The sequence below is a fragment of the Podarcis bocagei genome (genome assembly GCF_964188305.1).
Source record: "Podarcis bocagei genome assembly, chromosome: 12".
NCBI lineage: Eukaryota > Metazoa > Chordata > Lepidosauria > Squamata > Lacertidae > Podarcis > Podarcis bocagei.
Genome location: NC_138137.1, coordinates 60,032,910 through 60,057,456, shown reverse-complemented (window position 1 = coordinate 60,057,456; position 24,547 = coordinate 60,032,910). Strand labels below are relative to the sequence as shown.

The following is a 24,547-nucleotide window of genomic DNA, read 5'->3' as shown; positions in this document are numbered from 1 at the left end:
CCACCCTAATCCCTCAGACACATACACTCCTCCTTTCCCAGGAAATGCCCAGAGCTTATTGTTAGCAAAGGAAAGCTAAATCCCATCACTGACTTGCCCCACGATCTATATATGCAAGGGAAGTTCTATTGTGGGCACATGTGCTAAACCCTGCCTGTGGTGCCCATCCCCTTTCCCCCAAATGATGAGACAAGAGATCAGAGTATGGGGGTCAAATTGGCCACAACTTTATTGAGCTTCAAACGTGGGAAACTTGGCACAGGCCTTGGCAGGCAACCCTCTCAGCCCGCCTGGCTGAGGATGTGCAGACAGATGAGGTACAGCGAGAGGGGACTGCAAAGTGCAAACTTACACAGCATGTCCTTCCACCGACCTCGTCCGGGGAGTTTGACCTACATGACGCTGCTCTAGGGCCAAGGACTCCCGGTTTTGCCCTTTAACGGGCCCTGCAAGCGCCGCCACATGGGATCATGGATGCACCCCCCACAAATTGATGATAGACTAAAGGATACTTTGCCAAGGCCTAAAACTGCCACCCTAGGCCCCCTAAGGGCCTCGCCACCAAGAGTCCCACAACCGAGGAACCATCACCCATAGTCTGTCTTCAAACCTCCCTGAGGACTTGTTGCAAGTCGTGCATCCAGAGGTCATTCCCAAATGGGGTCAGATGCACCCCATCCGCCCTGAATATACTGGCCATCTCTGCCCTGATGGTGGGGTGTGGGATAGAGAATCCGCCAATTAGCCGCATGGTATTGCGCATGGCCCTGTTGATTTTTTCCACCACATAATTAATGTGAGAGGGATTGGGAACCCCTCTCCAGTGCAGGCGGGGGAGGAGATTGGGCCAGCCGATGGCCATTGTCGGGTACAAGGCATGCAAGCTTTCGATATCTGCCCTTGCAGCAAGGGTCAGGGCAATGCCTTTTTGTTCGACTAGATCATTCTCCCCCAGGTGTAAAATCAAGACTTACTAAATATGGGCATCAAGCCCGACTAACGCATGCCCCGGTGGCCATCCAATAAATGCGTACCTTGGGGTGAATGCTAAGGTTATGACCCCCATTGTGCGACCTGGCATGCTCCGCCGCCCAATGGACAATGCTGTGCCCCACAACCCAGAACTTCGTGGTGGGTAAACCTGTAAGAAAGTTAAATTGCAAGTGTTGAGGAGGAGGAGCCGGGATGAATGTAGCTTTTATATGCTGCCAAGCGCCAGCGCCCCAGTGTATTGATGGAGGCTGGATCCCAACCCTGGACTGCCACTGAAGTGGCAACCCCGATACGGAAGTAGTGCCCAGAATATACTTGGGGGTCAGCTCCACAGGCCGCTATGACTTTGCGCAAGACTGCCGTGAATTGGGATCGCGACAAAGGGCGCGTGTTTGCGTGTATGAAGAAAGGGCCTGTGCTGGTCCCGGGGGTAAGGTACCGTGAGTGTAGCAGAGTCCACACGAAGCGGGGCGAGGTCCGATGCAGAGAGACGGGCGGGGAACAGGAACGCTGGAACAGAAGGCTGAGCAGGTAACAGGAACACCGGATGGTCGGGAACAGGAGGCCGAGCAGGGAACAGGAGTACTGGATAGTCAGGAACAGGTAGCCGAGCAGGGAACAGGAGTACCGGATAGTCAGGAACAGGAGGCCGAGCAGGGATCAGGATCACAGGAAGGTCCGAAGCCAACAACGACGTTGCTCCCGCAACCTGGGGCCGGGATGACTGGGCTTTTATCCTCTTCTAAGGTCAGGGGCGGTCCCGACCCCCAGGAGCCCCGCCTACTCTGGCCTTAAGGCGAGCACTCCTCCTGGGGGCAACTAGTTCCCTTCGCCTCTCTGCCCTAAGCCTCTGCAGATCAGGAGAGGCCGAAGGGTTACTGGGCCCTGGAGGAGGCTCACCTGTGGCCACTGAGTCATCAGGCCCCTCTGGGGCCAGGAGGACTTCACCTGGGGCCAGCTCCTGCTGCACTGCCACAGGTGCAGGCTCTTCAGCATCTAGGCCTTGCCCCAGTTCAGCCGGCCCTGGAGGCGGGGACTCCTGTGCAGGCTGGGATTCCTCTGTTTCATCCTCCGAATCGGAATCCCAGGCCATCACAGGGCCCTTGCACTTAGGCCGGACCCTGAAGAAGCAGCGTGTGTCCCGATAGGGGCAGGCCCCCTCCTGTTCCGTCGGAGGAGGCGCCAATGTGACTCCTTTTCTCAATTGATCCGTTTTTGATGACCGAATTCTGACATTCACAGTATCCCCCGAGAACTTAATGTCCGTATCCACCAACCCTGATTGCGGGGCCCCGGCCGCCAAACACTCCCCAATGCGCATGGCACCAAAGAAGGCTAGGGAGACTGCTGCTTGAAAGAGACGTGTTTCGAAATTTGACCAGCAGATCTCTGGTAATTTCCCCCCGAATTAGTTTGAGTGTGTCGATAGTGATGGGCTTCCTGCCATCCTGACGTGGGGGAATGATGCGACGCCACCCAGCCAGCAGCTTCTTGATGTGGAAGCTGTCACAGGGGTCCAGCCAACAAAGGAATTTACAAAAGAAGGAGATAGCTGCCCTGTAAAGCATTAAAGTTTTAATGGCAAGGCCCTTGCGCTTTAGGAGAACCAGGAATTCAAGCACCTCCTCCTCGGAAGCGCGCCGTGTTATGGAGCCATGAAAATGCCCAAAGGCATCCCAAGCCCTGGAATAAGAACGTCTAGTGGAGGGTGCTAATGCTGACAATGCTCCCTGGTTTACTTCTCACTTCCAATCTCCCACAGATCGTCTGGGAAGGCGTCCGGGGTCTGGGCTGCCTCTGGTGCCAGCTCGCGGAAACGCTCCATCTGGAAATGAGATAATGCATCAGCAATGTTTTTGTTAAGACCAGGTATGAAATGGGCTGTGAAGGAAATATTGTGCCGCAAGCAGCACTCCAGCACGAACAGGCGCAGCACCCTTAGCACCCTATCGGACTTTGCCGACTGCCTGGATATAACTCTTACCACCGCTTGATTGTCAGACCAGAAACAGACCCTGGAATTCGAGAAGAGGGTTCCCCAGATGCAAATGGCAACTAGAATAGGGAAAAACCCAAGGAAAGGTAAATCGCGAGTGATGCCTGCTACGTGCCAAGAGGATGGCCACGGTTCGGCACACCAATGGCCCTTGAAGAACACGCCAAAAGCATAGCGGCCAGAAGCATCAGAATGGACCTGGAACTCCACCCCAGGATTGAGGTTTCTCTGCCAAAACGAGACCCCGTTATAATCCTGCAAGAATGCAAGCCAAAAAAGAGAGAGAAAGAAAAGAAAAGAAAAGAAAAGAAAAGAAAGAAAGAAAGCCAAGTCTTCAAATCGTCCTTTATCTGCTTTGTCACCCTGATGCTATGGTGGGGGGCACAGAAAGCATGACCTGCCACAACTACCCTACATGCAAAATTGAGATGGCGCATTAGGGATTGAACCTGGCGAAGGGTGGTCTTTTTAACCCCCAGCATTGTTTCCAGCAAGGCTTTTAAGGATTCGAGTTTGGACTGCGGGAGGCGTGATGATTGCTGATGTGTGTCCAGTTCAATACCCAAGTAGGAAAGGAGCGTAGAAGGGCCCTCGGTCTTGTCGGCAGCCAAAGGTATGCCAAAGTCTGCCGCAAGACACATGAAAGTAGCTAAGGATAGGGCGCAGGAGGGGGAATCCCAGGCCCCATCATCAAAAAGTCATCTAAATAATTGGTCATGTAAGGGGAACCAGATGTCTTTTTGATGGTCCATTCAATAAATATGCTAAAGGTTTTGAAGGCCGCGCAGGCCACAGAGCAACCCATAGGCGTAGCCTTATCAAAATACCAACTGTCCCTGAGTTTAAGAGTCAAAAGTCCTCAGGATGAACTGGGAGCAGTTGAAAGGCTGACTTGATGTCACATTTTGCCAATAAGGCCCCTGGGCCTAAATCCCTAATCGTTCTGATGGCCATGTCCAAGGACACATATTTTACAGAACAATGCTCACGTGTATGGCATCATTCACAGACCCACCCCTAGGATATGACAGATTGTGTATCATACGGAACTCACCGGGAAGTTTTTTGGGCACTATGCCAAGTGGGGAAACTATATTTTTTTTTGAAAAGGGGGTCAGGGAACGGGCTGGTTACTAAACACCTAAACACTGCTCTTTTTCAATTTTGTTAAATGCAACAAGGGGCATTTCCCTTACCGACTTTTGATTTGGAGGGGTTCTGGATACCGGTGAGCTGGAGACGGGGATGCGGAAGTTGCAGCGGAACACTGCCTCCAAGTAGTTGGCTGCAGTCCTGTTGGGATAAGCTTGTAACAAAGGTAACATCACTGAGAGGCAGACAGGGGTTGGGGTTAGGGCGGAAAAAACCTCATTTTCTAGAGGCAGCCTTGGCCTGTTGGGTTCCAGAGGTAGAGGCTCCTGAGTCTCCCTTGGCGTCCTTGGATCCACTCCCCTATCCTGTCTTTTGAAAACCACAAAAGGAGGCTTAGCCCGAAAACACTTAGTCCGTGGGTGAGGACCACCGCAGCACTCGCACACATGGTCAAAATGGCATCTGTCTCTGCTACACAACCCATTATTAAACTCCCAGCATGCTGACGTAGCCACCCTCTGTACTTTGGAGGAGGGTTTGCCTGATTTCCCCCCAAAAGCCCTTTTTTGGAAGTGTGGTGCCACTACTTCGAACCAAATATCACTGTCCTTAATGTCCCACCACGCCTTGGGGTCTTCAGCAGCCCTCTCATGGAACTCCTCATCATACGCTAAAGCCACCGAGTCCCCTGCCATTTTCCTGGCTTTTAAAATAATGCCTTGGTAGTTGGCTAGGTGCCATGCCTTGTCGGGGTAAGCAGTGGCCACCAACCGCATGTAGGATGTGTGAGCGATTAACCAATTATCGAATGTTCTATCAACATCCACTGCCTTATCCTTCTTACGACACGATTCCAGCTTAAACTTGGAACTACAAGAAGAAGCCGGGGAGAGCAGAGAAAAGATATCTACAAATTTCCCATTTAGAATGCGGTTGCGAAGATTCTTTTTAAGCCGAGTGCTGGGTGGCTGATCCGTCCGCTTGAAGTTTGACACCCGCACCCTCCCTTTTGCGTCCAGCCCATCTTCCTCGCATGGCTCCGTGACCCCAGAAGCGTGGCGATGACGCTGGATGTGATGTTCCCAAATCCAACTAGGAAGGCCAGGGGCCTTGTGGGTAGTAACCCAGTACCCCTTACAGCGCTCTTCCAACTTGCCACAGGAGGAATCACACGTACCTGAAAGATCCGAAGGATCCAAAGTGTCCCTCTTGCACTTACGCCCATGCTTCCTTGATCTGAAAGACCTCTTCTTCCTGCGTTGTGTTCTGCACGAATTGGGGCTAGAGGAGCTGTCAGGTGAACTCGAAACGGGTGACCTATGCCTACGCCTACCCTCGCAAGAGGGGACTCAGACTTATCTAAATGCTCCTCAGCCTGGACCAGGCGACACTGCAGGCTGCGGTTCTGGCACATTAATTCTGGCACATCATCCCCACAGGACAGAGAAGTGTCACTCTCAGCCACAAGCTCCTCTGGGAATACACACTTTTTCTTTTTAGGGTGGGCCCTGTAAGGGCCTGGCATCAGAGGTGGAGGGCCCGTCAATATGATCATCCCTCACCTTTTTTCTAGTTATTACAAGCCTCATAAGCAAGACAAGGCCCTTTAAAAATCATATTGGTTGCTTTTATAGGGTTGCTCGGGGTGCCCTTCGCAGCGGCTTTAGGGGTGCCCTCCACTATGGCTTCATGAGTGTGAAAGGGGGAGCCTTCCCTTTGTTCTGCAGCCATGGCTAGAGACATGATGCATCTACCACTACTAGCACCCGCTAAAGACCTGGGCAAGATGGGCAGGTCATATTATTATTATTACTATTATTATTATTATTATTATTATTATTATTATTATTATTATTATTATTATTATTATTATTATTCTACTCCTACTCCTACTACTACTGCTAGTACTTTGGCCACCTCATGAGAAGAGAAGACTCCCTGGAAAAGGCCCTGATGTTGGGAAAGATGGAGGGCACAAGGAGAAGGGGATGACAGAGGACGAGGTGGTGGGACAGTGTTCTCGAAGCTACAAACATGAGGGAGGCAGTGGAAGACAGGAGGGCCTGGCGTGTTCTGGTCCACGGGGTCACGAAGAGGCGGACACAACTAAACCACTAAACAACAACTACTACTACTACTACTACTACTACTACTACTACTACTATATTGGCTATTTTTCTACAATGTTGGTTTGTTGTTTTTTGCAATTAGAACATTTTTTTGGGGGGGGGGTAGCGACAGAACCAGCCAACCTATCTGCACACACACACGCTAAAACTGTGGAAAAAGGAATAACAAGTTAATTCACATCCATATGCTATGGGATCCTGTGGAGGAGACCCTCCTAGGATTGAATGTGCACAGCACATGAGGCCCGTAGCCAGAGCAGAAAGGGGGGGATGCAAAACAACATGACCGCCATGCACATTTGAAGCATCCCACGTGCGGCCTGGCCATGCCCCCCCCCCGAGCCACCAAAAAGAAATTGCCATGTGGTCTACGGTTGAGAGCAGCAGCAGCAAAATTAAAGTCATGCGGCCTACAGCTGGGGGCGCACACCACCCCTTCTGGCTGGTGGAGCGCCCCCCCTGGTGAGTGGTGGCCCGCAAAAAAAAAAAAGGCCCCGCGATCTAGCCGGGATGTAAATCTATTGACTGGTGTTTTGCTCCAAATTGCTTGAGTAGTCTCTCAACCCAGAATTTTTTTTAACTGATGGTGCCCCACGTGGGGCTAGTGGTTCTCCTGTGTGGTTTGGCAGGAAATCTTGAATTTTCCAGCGTGCACCAGGCAAGCTTAGCCTGGGGAAATTGTCCTGCTCTCAGGCCATACTGCACAGGCGGTAACTAGCTGAAAGCCACAGTGGTAAGGCCCAAGAAAGGGTGGGCAATTTGCTCTTGGGTCATTTAACAGAAAGGAGAGTAGAAAGCTGATTCATAGAATCGTAGAGTTGGAAGAGACACCCCAAAGATCATCTAGCCCAACCCCTGCAATGCAGGAATCTCAGCTCAAGCATCCATGATAGATGGCCCTCCGACCTCTGCTTAAAAACCTCCAGGGAAGGAGACCACCTCCCAAGGGAGACAGTTCCACGGTCAAACTGCTCTTACTGTCAGAAAGTTCTTCCTGATGTTTAGTCAGAACTGTTAGGATATTTCCGTTCCACCTTAAAAGGGAGCAGGCTTTGTGAGTCACAGAGTCTGCGCATGTCCTGTTCACAGGATGTTTATTGTTTGCTGTTCCTTTCGATTTCGCAGTCGGTCAGAGACGCTGACTCAGAACGGTCATGTTTTTCCTTTGTTCTGTTCAACGCTAAATAAAGTCTGTAAATTATGCTCTTCTGCGGTGCAAGCTTTCTGGCTGTGTTTTCTGCTGATAAACAGTGTGCACAAGCCCCGGAATGCAGCCAATCTATTTCTGAGGCTTCGTGTCGCTAACTGCTGGATCTGCCTGTCTACGGGAGATCGATGGACGTCCGGCACCCGGCTTGGGGCCATGATGGGCTATATCTCCCTGGCAGTTTCCCAACAAGAACCTCCTTTCTCATAACCTGAAGCCATTGGTTTGAGTCCTCCCCCCCCCAGAGAAGGAGGAAACAAGCTTGTTCCCCCTCCCATGGGACAGCCCTTCCGATATTTGAAGATGGCTCTCCTATCTCCTCTCATATCTCCTCTTTTCCAGGCAAAACATCCCCAACCTCATCAACTGTTCCTCCCAAGGCTTCGTCTCCAGACTTCCAGCTTGTCAACATCCTTCTTAAATTGTATTGCCCAGAACGGGATACAGGATTCCAGGTGTGGTCTGACCAGGTGTGGTCTGGCATCTGGAAAGTAACAGTATTCTGGTTGAAACTGGATTTCTTCTGTTGTGAGGAGACGGTCAGTCAGTTCCTTCCTTAGCAGACCACAAGCTTCACATGAGCCCACAGTGTGATGCAGCAGCAAAAAAGGCTGCCTCCACTGAAGTCTAGTGTCCCGATCAAGGGCAGTAATGAGTCTATGGCACATGGCCTGACTCTGTATAAGGCTGCCTTATACATAGTTCCCATGTTATTCTGGTCTACTAGGCATTCTGATGGTGCTCAGTGTGCCTCTGAATACCCCAGCTGCTGAGAATCACAAGTGTGGAGGAGGCCATTGTGTTTATGTCTTGCTTGTGAGCTCCCTGTTGGGGCACCTGGTTGCCAGGTCTGTCTTTTGCCTGATCCATCAGCCGGGCTCTTTTGGTCCCCTTTTACGGATGGGTAACGGGATAAATCAAGTGAGAAGAAAACACTTTCAGTTTCCACTGCTGAGGATATGTCAAAACTTCCGTTGTAACTGTGCACTCAAAACCTGCGTCAGACTCAGAACTCTGAGAGGGACGGGGAGAGTCAGAGGCTGCCAGAAGTTGCATTGAGAAACAGCCAGACCAGGAACACTTGCAGGCTGAGAAAACTGCCCAGCAGAAGTCAAGGTAATGAAAACACCCCGCTGTTCTGGTGGAATTAAGCAGAGGTGGGGATCCCTCCTGCAGGAGGAAATTGGGAGGGGGATTGGGGGGGTGGGAAAATATTTTGCAAATGCCACAATGCTCCTTCCACACCTGGTTTTTAAGGGGCGGTTGGTGGTTGGAGTCAAAGTCTGCCCTCCTGGGTGATGCCCTCAAAGGAAGGGGGAAGGGGGGGCACAGTACATGCCAAGGATTCACCCCTTTCTGTTTTTATATAATTTTTTATTAAATTTTCTGTTTTACAACTTAAAATACTCATTTTACATCCTTAAAATAGCAATGACTTCCCTTCTTCTCTTTCCATGGTTCATTTTACATATCATAAATCCCTGCATATTTTACAAAAACTAAACCATTCAGTATTCCATTATTGCATCCATCCAGACTTATTTACACTGCTGAATTTATCTTTATGCCGCCAGCATTTTCAGCTGTACACAATTATTTCCCATATATTCAATAAACATTTTTCTATCTTCTCTAAACATATGTTCTTCTTGTTCTCTTACTCTGTACGTTAAGTTTGCAAGTTGTGCATATTCAGTCAACTTAAGTTGCCATTCTCCTTTGGTTGGGACTTCGCTCGTTTTCTATTTGGGGGCTAACAAAACACGGGCCGCAGTAGTAGCATACATAAATAACCTTTCCTGACACCTGGGAATTTCCGTCTGAATTATCCCCAACAGAAAGGACTCGTCTTTTGTTTCCCAGTCTAATAACAGATTTATACATTTTAAACAAAAGTTTATCTTTGTTTTGTAGAAGTTCTTTTTTGAATTGTCAGCTTTGGTCCGAAAAACCATTCTTTCTATCTACTTTAAACATTTCATGTGATAGATGGTATTGCAACCAATCCGTAATATGGCTCCTTACATTTTCCATTGATTTCAACATTCCTTGTTTTGCTAGAGTGGACATGCAAGGGAATGTTTGGTTCAGCCAGTCAAAACTTCCTGTTCCTCCTGGCCTGGAGCATCTTTCCTTGCATGTGACTAGTGGGTGGGCGTGACCCTTCCAGACCTGGTAAAAGGCCAAGTCACCTGCCGCCTTTCTTTTTCTTCCCCTTTTTGTCCTGCCTGCTTCCTGCCTCACCTGGACTGGACTGCTGGCTGCCATAGCAGTTCCCCAGGTCATCTCCCATATGGGGTAAACCTGTTTGTACATGTTTGTAACTTTAAGCCTTAAGCCTGCCTTCAGGGATCACACTGTGCTCGGCCTGATCATAAGTAAAACTACATTTTGTTACTTATGAATAAGACTGTTGTGTCTTTATTCTTTTAGGAGGGATTCAAAAGGGTCTTACAGGGAATATTAGAACATATCTCAGTCTAGACAAGCCAGATTGAATTGTGTATTGTCTTAAGAAATTCGCATGAGTTTGTAACCAGCTGCGTCAGAAGCGGACTGCACTCTGCTAAGTGAAGAAACTTGCTAGCACAAGTTAGGAAAGATATTAATAAACAATATATTCTCTCCTGCCACTCTGAACATTCCCACAAGACCATCTAGTCCAACCCCCACAACGCAGGAATCACATCTAAAGAATCCATGACCGATGGCCACCCAGCCTGTTTAAAAACCCACAAGGAAGGAGATTGCACCGCCTTCTGAGGGAGTCTGTTGCACCATCAAACAGTTCTTGCCTTCAGAAAGTTCCTCCTAAGGCTTAGTCAGAATCTCCTTTGTTGTAAATCAAATCCCCTGGTTCGGGTCCTGCCCTCCGGAGAAATAGAAAACAAGCTTGCTCCCTCTTCGGTGTGGCTAGAATGTAGAAGGGGCATTCTCAGGTGAAGTCATTCGGTTTAGAGTTTGATTTTTACCATGTTTACCATGTTTACCCAGTACTGAGCCTATCTGCAAACGCTCTTGCCTTGTACAGCAAGTAGGAATGCAAGGACCTCTAAGTTTTGGTTCTTCCTTTTGGATTTAGACCCCTCACAAGGAGTTCATTTTTTCACTGGAGCCAAGGCAGAAGGCCAGCAACTTTTATCTCTTTGAATGTTGCTTCCTGCTCCAAGCTTCTTGGCTTGCGGTCTTAGCTATCAGAGAGGACCAATTTACGTATTCCCCAAACTTTGTTTTTGACTAAGGACTCCAGTAGCAGGAAAGTCCATGCAGAGAAACTGAGTTTCCAACACTGAGAGTCCCCCAGGAGTTCTGCAAATGACTTTTGGTGTTTTTAATGCAGGATTTCTGGACCGCTGTGAACCTTGATGGCAGCGTATCTTTCTGCAACAGGCAGCATGGCCAAAGGTGAGTCTTTTCCTGATATTGACCATCCTGAGGTAGCAAAACAAATGCTGCATGGTTTGCTTATGACTTCAAGGTGGCCACAAACAAGTCTTCTCCTTGGATTGTGCTGAGGGTAGAAACTGTGGTCCGGGTGCCCACTAGGAAGAAACACCACAACACATTTCCTGTGCACCCTCAACTGGGAAGAGAAATAGCGGTAGGAAATTTCCCTTGTACGGTGGAACCTCGGTTTTCGAACGTAATCCGTTCCAGAAGACCGTTTGAGTCTTGAAATGTTTGAAAACTGAAAACTCAATACCGAAGCCTCAACACAATATGGAAACTCAAAATGGAAGCTGCACGGTATGTTCAACTTCTGAAAAGTGTTTGAAAACCGAAGCATTTCCTTCCAGGTTTACGGCGTCCGAGTTCCGAAATGCTTGTCAACGGAGATGTTCAAAAACAGAGGTTCCACTGTAGCTTCAATAGAATCACAGCACTGCAAAGTTGGAAGGGACCCCAAGGGTCATATAATAATAATAATAATAATAATAATAATAATAATAATAATAATAATAATATTACTTATACCCTGCCCATTTGGCCGGGGGCCCCCAGCCACCTTCTAAAAGTCAGGTAAAGGTAAAGGTACTCCTGACCATTAGGTCCAGTCGTGGACGACTCTGGAGTTGCATGTACATCTCACTCTATAGGCTGAGGGAGCCAGCGTTTGTCCGCAGACACGCAGACAGCTTCTGGGTCATGTGGCCAGCATGACTAAGCCACTTCTGGCGAACCAGAGCAGCGCACGGAAACGCCGTTTACCTTCCCGCTGGAGCAGTACCTATTTATCTACTTGCACTTTGACGTGCTTTCGAACTGCTGTTGGCAGGAGCAGGGACCGAGTGATGGGAGCTCACCCTGTTGCGGGGATTCGAACCGCCCACTTTCTGATTGGCAAGCTCAAGAGGCTCAGTGGTTTAGACCACAGCACCACCGGCGTCCCTAAAAGTCAGGTAGTTGTTTATTAATCTAGTCTGATCCTCTGCAATGCAGGAATCACAACTACCGCACGCATGGCACATGGCTAGCCAACCTCTGCTTAAAAACCTCCACGGAAGGAAAGTCTGATGCTCTTGGCACCAGAAAGTTCTTCTTGACATTTAGTCAGAATCGCCTTTCTTGTAAAACAAATTAGGTAACTAATAAGTAGCACACCTATGAAACATTTGTAAGACTTTTTTGTGTGTATGTGTTAGTCTCAGGAACTTTGCTGACATGGTATTTTTTATCTCTTATTTAGCCAGAACAGACAAAGAATTGAGAATTCTGCTCATTGGCAAAACTGGATCTGGGAAGAGCGCAACAGGAAACACCATCCTGGGGGCTGAGAAATTTAGAAGCACATCCAATCTTGAGTCAACAACCAAGGCCTGCGAACGAAAAGAAGCCACTGTAGGTGGCAGGACAATTGTTGTTGTTGACACACCTGGGTTCTTTGACACAGCATATAAGAAACGCTTCACACGAGAAGAGCTGAAGACGTGCGTTAGTCTGGTCTCTCCTGGAGCTCACGCCATCCTCGTCGTGATAAAAGTGGGAAAGATCACAAAGGAGGACCAGGAAACATTTCAGCTCGTGAAAAGGCTCTTCAAGAATGAAGGAAAGAACTATCTGATTCTTTTATTCACCTATAAAGATGAGTTAGATAAGAATCATTTAACTATAAATGAGTTCATACGAGGCGCTGAGGGGCACCTGAAGGATCTGACTGAGATGTCCGAAGGACGATTGATTGCTTTTAACAATGTGGCTGAAGAAGAAGAAAAGCGGAGTCAGGTGAAGGAGCTCATTGAGATGATTGATGGCTTGGTGGCACTCAATGGCAGAACACCAATGTACACTGAAGAACAATTCAAAAAGGACAGCTCTTGCTGTAACATTTTGTAATATCGGCAGTGAGGAGTCGGGAATCAAGGATGGAGATATGTTTGCCCACCACCGCTTTCTTTTCTTTTCTTAATAATATTTTTTATTAGTTTTCAATTACTATCCAATAATAGCCTCATTATAACAATACCAATTTATAATACAATTATTAATACCAATCGTTCAAATACTGGGTCATACAATTTAGATAGTGCCCCCCCCCCGTATGCTAGAATTGATGGCTTGATTATTTTCTTTATTTCTGCATTCCAAAATCTTATTACTTTCCATTACTTTCCCTTATACAACAACTGCAATATTAATAACTGTCAGTTTGCATTTTCTTAGTGCAGAAAGATCTTTCCTATTCTATTTAAGATCTTTCCTATTCTATTTAATTCAAGAAGGTTCTGGGAGCGTCTCTGTGTGAAAGAAACAAGCAGAAGGTTCATGATGTTTGGGTTATTCCTTCAGAGAAGCTGAGTCCAGCTGCCTTAAACTGGTTCTGTTTTCTTTTCTTTCTATAAAAGTTGAGGCCAGAAGGAGACTGGGATTCTCTTTCTCTTTCTTTTCCTTCTAGTGTGCTGTTCTGTACATAGTACGCTTAGTGTGAAGGTTTAGACTTGTTATAGGTTATTGTAAGTTGAAGTCTGCAAGTGGATTTCTTATTGACTGTGCCCATCCTCAATGTGTTGGATTTGTGACCATGATGCTCATCTGCCTTCAGTAGCACTAAAGCTCTGCTGGATAAAATATTCATTGCCTCTGGTCTATTTTCTGGGAATCCTGCAACGTGTTTGAGTTTTATTGGCAAGACCCAGGAACTACAGTGGTACCTCGGGTTAAGTGCTTAAATCGTTCTAGAGGTCTATTCTTAACCTGAAACTGTTCTTAACCTGATGCACCACTTTAGCCAATGGAGTCTGTAACCTGAAGCGTCTGTAACCTGAAGCGTATGTAACCCAAGGTACCACTGTACAGCATGCTTGCCTGCAACAATGTGAACAATTTTTTCTTCTGAAAGTCTAGCCCAGAGTAAACAGTTTCAGAACCACTGCAATAGACCTGCTTCTATCTTCCTGACACCCCCTGCCCACTCTGGTCCCCTCGCCCCAAAACCTGTGGCAATCTGGGTCCGTCTCCGCCTGACTTGACCAAAGCTCATTGACCACGGGATGCCTGCCTGCAGGGACTTGCCCAGAAAAACAAAGAATCATGGAATGGCAGAGTTGGAAGGGACCCCAAGGGCCATCTAGTCCAACCCCTGCAATGAAGGACTCTTCCCCCCAAAGTGGGGCTTGAACCCACGTCCCTGAGATCTCTACCAACTGAGCTATCCTAGTAAGCCCTCACCTTGCTCTGTGCTGGACCCAAACTGGGGAAGCAAGATTCATTTATTTTTAAATTTTTTATTCAAAATTAAAACAAAACATATTATCCAGAAACATATCATCCTTATCCCCCCCCATTTTTCCTCCTTCCCGCTACCCTCCCACACAACCCCCACCCCATCCGGCGTCCCTCAGTTCCAGTCTTTGATTTCTCTAAGAATGCTGTTTTCTGCATGTTACACAGTTGTATAGATCCTCAAACTATTTAGCTGATGGCTATCAATAAAAAGTTTGTGAATGTTTATTCATTCATCTTCAAATCACCGTTATCCTTGTCCCGTAGCTTATATGTCAGTTTTGCCAGTTCTGCATAGCGAGAACTGGAAGCAAGATTTATTGGGGTGTTCATACTGCAAGCCTCTCCATCCTATGCTCAGGTTGCATTTGTGGCTGGGACCACACAGTGGTGTAGCTAGCTGCTTGGGCGCCCAGAGCAGAGCACGCTGCGTGGAGCCTCTGCGGAGTCTGCCTGGTGGACGCAAGCCCCATGCTGCCGTTTCGGGCATCGTGGAGCCTGCAGGTGCTCACGCCACCACGCCACTCCCAGGAGAGACGCGTGGCTCAGGGGCGCTGCCGGCCAGGCCCCGCGGTAAGTGCCGCCCCCGCGGTGTGCCATCACCCCTCTCAGTGATGACACCTGGGGCCGTCTGCACCCCCCCTTCCTACGCCACTGGAACCACATATCCTAAGAGCAGCAGAGTCTCCAATCGCCTCTGAATGCCACTGTTTGGGAATCACAGGTGAGGAGTGTGTGGCTGTGACAGGATGCAAGACTAGGTGAGTCCCTGGCCAGATCCAAATACTGGGCTCGTCTTACATAGTGGCTCCTAGATCCTGTTCATCACTTCTAGGAAATATGACCCCCCTTTTTCCACAGTGTCGGACTCACACACAAGCACAGAGGGGTCTTCCTTACCCCAAGGCCACATTCTACACTCTTCTAGGCTTCTTTGGTTTGGTAAATAGCTTTGTTGCAGAGTTTACAGTTTCCATTTCCAAGCTGGCGCTTGCAGCCCTACGTCTTATAAGCTAGACCGGCGAAGCTCCGTCTGAGTCCCCGCCTCCTGTACACCAGCTTAATACCCTAGCCTTACTCCACCTTTTCCGCCTTTCCCTCCTTCTCTGGGTCCCTCTGCCCCCCGTGGTCTCTTCCTTCCGGGACTCTTCTGACGCTGACCCCACGGACCCTTCTGTCTCCTTGTGGCGGGCTTTAGGACCTGGCTCCCTTTCCGGACTGCTTACTCTGCCGCCTTCCTGTGCATTTGAACTTGGCGCGCGTGCCCAACCTCCCACTTTCCGCTTGACCGTTTCTTCGCTCCCCGATGGAGGTGTGGTCACTCCTGACTCATGCCCTCCCCCCTGCGGCGAGCCGCCGGATCCCGATACCTGGCGCCCTTCCTCCCCACTGCGCTCTGTTGGAGACGTTGGCCCCGATTTCCAACTGCTGCTCTCTGAACCCCCTTTTGTCCCTTTTTCCTGGGGTGTCCCTCTAATCTCCCCCCTCGCTCTGGCCACTGGCGCTCCTTTCTGTGAATCTTCCGATTCACTGGAAAGACTCGGAGATCTCGGGTCGTCGTCATCGCTCATCTTTCCTTCGGACTCCTCCCCCTCGCTCTCTGTTTCCTCCCTTGCCCTCGCCTCTGCTCCTGAACCCCTGACACATGTGAATCTGTATCACTGCAAGAGGGAGAAAAACTGAGCACGGCTTTTAAGCCATGTAGGTTGAGACGAACACAGGAAGTTGCTTTTGGGTGAGGCAGGAAGAAAGCCAGATGTGGTTACACATTGCTTTTGGTGCAAAGCCAGCCACCTTGGGAAATCAACTTGACATGGCCAGAGCATTTTCAAGAAAGGCAGCCAGAGCCTTTCACGGATAGCAGCCCCCTCTCTGCACAACCCCCCCCCCCGGTTTTCTGGTCACGTTTTTAAATAGTGGGTACTCTTGGTTCTTATTTCAAGCCATTGAAGGCAATTGCTCTAGAGCAGTGGTGGTGAACCTTTGGCACTCAGAGCACCCAGCGAGCTTCAAGGATGAGTGGCAGGGATTCGAACCCAGCTCTCCCAGCTCTGAGCCTGACATTCGAACCACTACTGCCGCTCATTGAACTCTAACCTTCCAAGTTAAGTTAGGTTGCTCATCTTGCCACACAAGAGTTTATTTCTTTATTAATTACGTTTATATCCCACCTTTTCCTCCAAGGAGTTCATAATTCTCTCCCTCCCCATTTTATCCTCACAACAACCCTGTGAGGTAGTTTAAGCTGAGAGTGAGTGATTGACTTGAGGTCACCCAGTGAGATTCATGGCTGAGTGGTGGGGATCTGAACCCTGAGCAGTCAGGGATTTCCTAGTCTGACACTCTATCCCAGGGTTTCCCAAATGCGGGTCTCCAGCTGTTTTTTGGACTACAATTCCCACCATCCCTGACCACCGGTCCTGCTAGCTAGGGATGATGGGAGTTGTAGGCCAAAAACAGCTGGAGAGGGTATGGAAGACCAATATGAGCTATTTTAGGAGGCAGATAATGTAGCCCAGCAAAGCGCACCCAATTGCAATCCCCGTAGCGACCAACAACCAATCTGCCACGAGACGCGGTACATTCTGCCTCCTGCCAGAAACTTGCTCTGCTCTTTGCCTGGCCCATCTGTTCTCTATCATGTAACTCCTGAGATCTGCACTGGTTATGTCGGGCTCCAAGTACAGCTCGTTGATGTAATAGCCTCCTCCGTTCTCCTGAACCATGTCTTGGATCATGTCCATCAGCTCGGAGACCTGCTCCTCCCTCTCTTCCCCTTCTGCCCTGTTATTGAAAGCGCAGAAGCGGCTGCCACATTTCTCCATCAGCTCCTTGACAGCCTTGTTCTCTGACCACCCCACATAATCCCGCAAGGAGCCTCCACCTAAATCTTCTTTGCGGGTGAACAAGACCACCATGTGCCTGGTGGCCTTCAAGCCAAAGACATCCTGGACTTGCTTCGCTGCCGCCTCATCTTCTGCTGTGAAACGGCCCACCTGAGTCACGAAAACCAGAGCGTGGGGACCAGGCCTGGACAGCTCAATGCAACGGATGATCTCGGCTGCTAATTCTTCATCACTGAAGGCACCTGAGCTCAAAATATCTGCTGTGTCCACCACCAAGACAGTCCTGCCATTCCAGGTCCCCTGGCCTCTTTGGCAGGTCACAGTTTTTGTTCCTGGCCTAAGCGCCGACACGAATTATTTCCGGCCAAGGATGGTGTTTCCCGTGGCACTTTTCCCGCAGCCTGTTTTACCGACGAGGATTATCCTCAGTTCTCTGTCTTCTCCTGTGAGCAATGGAGGAGATGTTAGAGAACAGGAGATCAGCAACCATAGGGCTCGAGTTCTCTCCGGGTGAACCTCAACCCTTTTCTGATATCCAACGCAACACCTCACTGCCGTCCAGCGAAGCTGAGGAGTGGAAATGGCGGCAGCTCTCCTGTTTGTTTTTTGGGATGGAAATCAGGCAGGAGAATAGGATGGGGATTTGCTTCTGCTGCTTGTCTGATACAGTGGTACCTTGGTTTTCGAATGTAAACTGTTCCGGAAGAATGTTTCCAAAACGTTTGAAAACCGAAAACTCAATACGGAAGCCTCAGTACAATAGGGAAACTCAAAAAGGAAGCTGTGTAGCGTGTTCGGCTTCCAAAAATCATTCGAAAACTGGAGCAGTTACTTCCGGGTTTTCGGCATTCAAAACCCGAAATGTTTGACTACGGAGGTGTTCGACAACCGAGGTTCCACTGTATTTCCATTCCCTTAAAATTAGTGGCCTTTGTGTTGAAATGAACGGTGTGGTATTGTGTAATTAATCACAACATCCATTATGATCCGTGCTACTTCTGTAGAAAAAAAGAGTATGCTGGAGCTCACCAAAAACTTCTCCCTTGTTCTGTAACACTAACACACCTGAGAGGTACCGCAGCTGAGCTCCAGCTGAAAAAATGCCCTGGTTATTATTATTTATTAAATTTGTATTTCACCCTTCATCCAAAAAGTACAGGGCTTTTCACATCATAAAAATACGAAACGAGAAAATTAAAAACATAATGAAACAAGGAAAAAACAAACCAATAACCCCGTTCCCACAAACACATTTAAAAGGCCATAGAAAGTTAATCAGCCCAAGGCCTGGCTGAAGAGAAACTTCTTCTCTTGGTACCTAAGGGATCTGCAATGAAGGCACAAGGCAGGCCTCCCGGGGAGAGCATTCCGCAAATGGGGAGCCACTGTAGAAAAGGCCCTGCTCTTGTGTTGCCACCCTCCGGACCTCTTGAAGAGGAGACGCACAAAGAAGGATCTCAAGGGATGATTGCAGGAACCGGGCCAGTTCATATGGGGAAATTTAGCATGTTAAATTTGGCCATGGTGGATAGCAAGACGAATCAGGTAGTTTTTGTTGGACGCTGGACTGCAGTGGAAGGAAAACTGTGCTGATTGTGCCAAGTACAGCTTAGACCCAGGCTATCTGAAGGACTGTCCTCTCCCATAAGAATTTGCCAGGCTGCAAACAGGGGTGACAATCTGAATTTTTCAGATGGTTTATTCCTGTAGATCATGACATTCGTACAGTTGGTATCATTCAAAATCCAAGCCAGTTCATATGAGGGAATACAGTCTTTCAGATAGCTTGGCCTGAAGCTGTAAAGGGCTTTAAAGGTCCTTGAATTTTGCCTGGAAAATGATGGGTAGCCAGAGAAGCTGTTGTAACCAGGGAATCGTCTGCTCCCTGTAACCTTCAGGAAGGGGAGAGCTGGGAATACTGGTGCGGTTTTAACTGGAACCATTAAAAATGGAGGAAGGGATATATAATGTTTGTGAGACAGTAGCTAATGTAGATTTCTCCCCCAAAATGTGATGTTTTGCCTTCTTTCTTACCTTCTCTGACGGAATCTTCATCTGCCTGAAATATTTGTGATAGTTTAAGGTTAGTCCAGAGCAGCCTTCGGTTTGCAAACTTGAACACTAATTTGGTGCTAGTTGAGAAATGCTTTTAAATCTTTTATTTATTTTATTATTATTATTATTATTATTATTATTATTATTATTATTATTATTATTAAATCACCCACTGCTCTTCTTTAAGAACAACCCCCCTGAATCTTCTCAATGCTCTGAGGCCTCACTTTTTGCAAAGTGCACAAACCCTGAGAAACAGAGATGCCGTATTTTTCCGTGTATAACACGCCCCCTTGTATAAGATGACCCCTTTTTGGGAGGACTGCGACAAAAAATGGGGGGGGGGATTGCCACAGCCACCAATTGTCTGCACGCTCACTGCCATAAGCCCTCCTGCACACTACACAAAACCACACACAATTGCACGCAAGCATCGCCACTGCCGCTAATCAATCGCCCAATTGCCGCAGCCGATTGTAAGCAGGCCTTGACGCAGACACCAATCACACCCCCAATCGCCAACAGTGGCGTAGCATGGGGGGTGCAGGTGGGCCGGCCGCACCGGGCGCAACATCTGGGGGTTAGGGCTAGGGGGCGCAAATCCACGGGTTAGGGGGCGCAAATTACTTGCCTTGCCCCGGGTGCTGACAACCCACGCTACGCCACTGATCGCCAATGCCAGTCTCCGGCTGGCTGCCACCACCAATCACCAGTTTTCTCCTGCTCTGGAGGGTAGGACTCGAACCCATGGCTTCAAATTATGAGAAAGGAGATTCTGACTAAACATCAGGAAAACCTTTCTGACAGTAAGAGCAGTTCAACAGTTGTGGACTCTCCTTCCTGGAGATTTTAAAGCAGAGGTTGGGTGTCCATCTGTCAGTGATTCTTTAACTGTGTTTCCTGAATTTCAGGGGGTTGGACTAGATGACCCCTGGGTCCCCTTCCAACTCTACAGTTCTATGATTCTATGAATTACCTTTCTACTCTCCTCTCTGTTAAATGATCCAAGAGCAAATTGCCCACCCTTTCTTGGGGCTTACCTCTGAGGTTTTCAGCAATGGTTCACGTGACATGTTTTCTCCCGGGGCAATTTTCTTGCTTCAAGGTGACAGTCTTCCAGGATTTGTTCCTGCAAACAATGCAAGTGAGTCATTTGTCTGAAAGCCAGCCTGCCCCATGAGCCGAAGGCAGGGTGTGGGTGCAACCTCTATGATGATACATCAACCCCTGTGCAGGGCTTGCTAAACGCAACAGAATTGCTGAATTGCAATTCCAAGTGCAACCTTCACCAAGTCTGCTCAGGAGCAAGTCCTACTGAATTCAGTGGGGCTTCTTCCCAGGTGTAGCAGGAACCGCCCCCCCCCCCCCATGATTCAGTTTGTACAAACTTCACTCACACTCACACACTACATACGCTACGCTTCTGTTATAAATTCATAGAAAATCAACCATACATCGGATTTGCACTGTTCCACTTTTATTTTACTCCATGAAGGAAGGACTACAAAATGGGGAAGGTTTGATACAGGCCAGCCATAATCCCTTCACCATCCCAGCACATCCACAGGAGCCCTGCCCAGTTGCTATGCCAACCCTGATGGTCCTAGACAGAAGACCATCAAGATCACAAAGAACTTGCATATGGGAGTGGATTCAGCACGGACTGGAACAAAGGACAATGATCAGATCTTCCCTCAGGGGGCAGGAAACTGCAACTACCTTTTGTCTTCAGAAAATGACTCATGGGGAGGGGGAAAGGGGGAACCAGCCAGGTGACAGGTCACTCAGATTACCACCACAACTCCTCCCTCAACCCCTCCTTTCTGTAATATATGCATGATGTTTCTGGGGGTGGGCTTGACCTACAGGATGGGAATTTCAAAAGTTTTTATAAGACCTTGCACACCATTTTTCTGTGTCTTTCCTCTCTCCTGCAAGTGAGGGGAACATCCTGTTGCAACAGTTCAATAAAGGCCAAGCCTACAGGCTGCTGTTTTGCTCCAAGTTGTCCTGGTTGGTGTCTTTGTTTTTGTCCAAGGGAGCCCTCGGATTTTTCCGGTAACACAGGTAAGTGTGGTTAGGATTGCAGCGTTCACTGTCTTATAAATTTAAGTCTTATTTATTTATTTCTAGAATATTTTTTAATTGATTTTCAATTTTTAACATTTTTATAACATCATATCTCCATTTATATGTTTTTAGCTACAATTCAGTTTATATTTAAAGTAGATAATTAAATGAGCAAATTAAATGAATTCTCATATGCAGAAGATATTAAAAAATAAATTTAAGGAACCGCAGAAAGAGGCGGAAGGAAGCCAAACTTTGAAATGCTAAAATGATTGTGAAATTAATGAAATGTATAAATTTCAAAAGGATAAATAAAACCATTTTTGAAAAAGCTCTTAATATTTTTATAATTGCACAGAAGTTGTTGCAGAAGAAGAAACCCAAGAGTCTTGAAGTTGTTGGAAGACTCCTTCCTGTTTTTGCTGCAACAGACTCTGGGTCTTTCTTAGGAGAGAGCCTCCTTGAAAAACGTCTCCGGTTTTGACCCTGTTCTCTTCACCCCTTCCCATCTACCTCTTTGGAGATCACAGGTGTGGCTCCTCCAGATCTTTCCTACTTCTGGACGTTCTTAGACGACATTCTTTTCCTGAAGTGCAGACAGAAGGAGCAGAGGAGGCGGCTGCTGTCGGCTCCAAGCTGGAAAGGAAAGATAGGCTGCAATAAACTACATTCTCCTCCAGTGAGAAATGGCCAAAACTCCACCCACAGCCTGCCAGGAAAAGCTGTTGGCTTAAAGAAAGAGTTTTTGCCAGCACAAAAGCAATCGTGAGGGTTAATGCTGCTAAGTTCTGCTGCAAAGGAAGTTACAGACATTTCAACATTTTTGTTCGTGTGTCTTTGCAGCTATTTTGGTCCCGGTGTTTCCCTCCACGACCTTGACTCTCACTGTCTTTGTGTCCCTTATTCCTGTCCTGAAGTTTTAAAAGGGTGCAGGCAGCAGCTGCCCAGCAGAAAGGCAAGGCACTCTGCACAAGCTCAGAGACCATTGTGGCCCCATTATCATGGAATCAGAAGATTTGCCTTCAGAGCCTCTTTCTTTTTCCTGGCATTTTGCAGATTGTGTAGCTGCAAGCTCAAGTTCCCGACCCCTGTGCTAGAATGGTGGAATATAATAAACTGCCCCCCAACTGGGGAGAATAACCTTACCGTATTATTCTCTGTATAAGACTATATTTCCCCCAATTTTTTAAAAGTTTAAAATTGGGGATCGTCTTATACATGGAACATTTAAAATATTTATTGCTTAATTTGGGGCTCAAAAAATAGGGGTCGTCTTATACATGGGGGCGTCTTATAGACGGAAAAATACAGCAATTACAATTAAAGTCCTTCTACAGATTTTGCACACTTTCCCTGCAATTGCACTGTGCATGCTACACTTGCTATAGGAAAATACCAGGGCTGACTTGGATTGCCAAACAAAGACACCAGCCAAAAAACGAGGAGCAAAACAGCAGCTGGTCGGCTTGATCTTTTATTCAAAAGACTGCTGCAACAGGACTTCCACATGGCAGAAGCCCCGAACAAAGGGATGCTTCCTCTTTCATAAGTTTTCTTTTTGTGGGGATGTTCAGGGATGCAGGAGAGGGTATATTGTCTGATTATAGCCTTTCCAACTTGTGTAAACAAGTTCACAATTTAGCAGAGTAACATTCCCCTTTTTAAACTCGCAGCGGATGTTTTTGCTCAGGCTCGCTAAAGCCTCTATAATAACTGTTCTGGTATTTTCCCCTTATTCCCTCATAAAAGATAAGACACGACACAGGCTTCTATAAAAGTATAAAAAGAGTTTACTCACACATCATTCTGTTCACAATAGGATCCCAGAAGGCAGACTTAGCTTAAAAAAGTAACACACACCTGAAAACTCTCTCCTAAGAAGACAGTCCCTTTGTCCTCTCTAGAGCATCTTTGGCTACGCAGATGTTGCTTCTTCGATGCATGTAGTGAAAGAGAGAGAGATGGCTGCCCTGCCCTGTGCTTTTGTCATTACCTGCACAGGTGAGGCCACGCCCACCTCTAGTCACATGCAGAGGATGTCTGTCCCAGCCCAGAAGGAAACAGGAAGTTTACCTGCTGGCTGGACAAACATTCCTCCCCATGTGTAAACATGTTCACTCTAGGAATGTTGTAGTTGTGTTTCACATCCCCCACTTTCCCCCACAAACACCTTTGGTGAAACATCATGCACACATCTTAGATACATCATACACATGTCACAAATGGGGGGGGGGTCTCTGGCAGAAACCCGTCCATCGGGTTCTGCCCCCAACCCTCTCTTGCCCTCCACCTTACCCCCATCGAGTGATACAAAGGAAGTATTGACAAGTTCCTGGGTTTCCAGGTCAGGTAATGACACCTCTTTGTCCTGACCTGGGAGCACAATCCATTCTTGGATGGTTGGCTATTGTGCGTGAGATGACTACCTGCCTGGCACCCATTTGCCAGGATGCCAGGGAGTATCTCTTGTGCAAGACACTGCTGAGTACGTGATCCCAGGTTTCAGGGAATATGGTTGCCCACATCCCAGACTCCCCCCTTGATAGCTATTCCTTCCCTGAACAGAACAAAGTTGGAATGGCACAAATCCAGACAGGAGAGATTTTATACGCCTTTCTAAAGTTTTCCCAGTGAGCCAATATGTAGATATGTTTATCAGTGGATTGTTGCATTTGGTGATGTGCAGCGGAGGCCCTTTGAACAGAGATACGAAAAAACTGTGATGAAGTGTTTTGTGGGGACATTTGCAGGAGTGATTGTGCTGAGTTTGGTAGTTTGTGTGTGTGTGTGTGTGTGTGTGTGTGTGTGTGTGATGTCTGCTGGAGGGCAAACACCCTGCCCATCCCCAACCTTTACATAAATTCCTGTAACACACTCCAGATATATGCATGTGAAATAAGGTTTTCGTACAGCATAAACAAAACATAGCATGTGGGATGAAACTGCGAGATCTCTGCTGCTCTGTTGTGCAAAGAGGAGAGAAACCGCTATGTTGTTTTGCATTCAAGGTGGAGCAGGAAACAGAAACCACTGACATGAAAAACAGAATGCTCTTCCTGCCTATCGGGGTTTCCTACACTAGGCAGGGTGCTATTTGTAACGGTGCAAATTCTCAGAAATGGTCCACAGCACATAGATTTCGCTTTCGCTTTCGCTGTTTACTCCCATAGTTTCCCTGCAGCTTTCTCTGCCTTCCTTGTCCTTCTGAGCAGGGAGAGCCTTCTGAAATATCAATCAGGGATAGTCCGACCACGAGGTGGGAGAATGCATGTTCTCAAAGATCCCCTGTTTTCCAGGGACAGCCCAGGAATTGCATAAGCCATCCCAGTTTCTGATTTGATCCTGGAATGCCCCGGTTTTCCTTTTTCCTCCCCTCGGAAGTATGGGAGAACAATTAAAAGTGGTGTGTGTAGCGGCAAAAATGGACTCCTGCTTACCC

At 47.8% G+C, this 24,547-nt stretch overlaps 1 protein-coding gene and 1 pseudogene across 3 annotated transcripts; one reads left to right on the top strand and one right to left on the bottom strand.

Moving 5' to 3' along the window:
• Positions 1-8,402: 8,402 nt before the first annotated feature.
• Positions 8,403-13,101, top strand: LOC308569703 (GTPase IMAP family member 9-like). Of its 2 annotated transcripts, none has more exons than XM_081163952.1 (3): positions 8,403-8,533; positions 10,758-10,822; positions 12,105-13,101. In XM_081163952.1, exons 2-3 carry the CDS (start codon positions 10,783-10,785, stop codon positions 12,749-12,751), a joined length of 687 nt encoding a protein of 228 aa, XP_081020078.1. In that variant the 5' UTR covers positions 8,403-8,533; positions 10,758-10,782; the 3' UTR covers positions 12,752-13,101. The 2 variants fall into 2 exon arrangements, with proteins under 2 accessions (XP_081020078.1, XP_081020079.1); XM_081163953.1 differs by having other exon boundaries at positions 8,457-8,574.
• A 3,525-nt stretch (positions 13,102-16,626) lies between these two features.
• Positions 16,627-22,925, bottom strand: LOC308569452 (GTPase IMAP family member 2 pseudogene; annotated as a pseudogene). Its single transcript, XR_014013384.1, has 5 exons — positions 22,907-22,925; positions 21,622-21,744; positions 20,079-20,167; positions 19,018-19,042; positions 16,627-17,426 (listed from the first exon to the last, which is right to left on the bottom strand). The product of XR_014013384.1 is annotated as a GTPase IMAP family member 2 pseudogene (transcript).
• Positions 22,926-24,547: the final 1,622 nt, after the last annotated feature.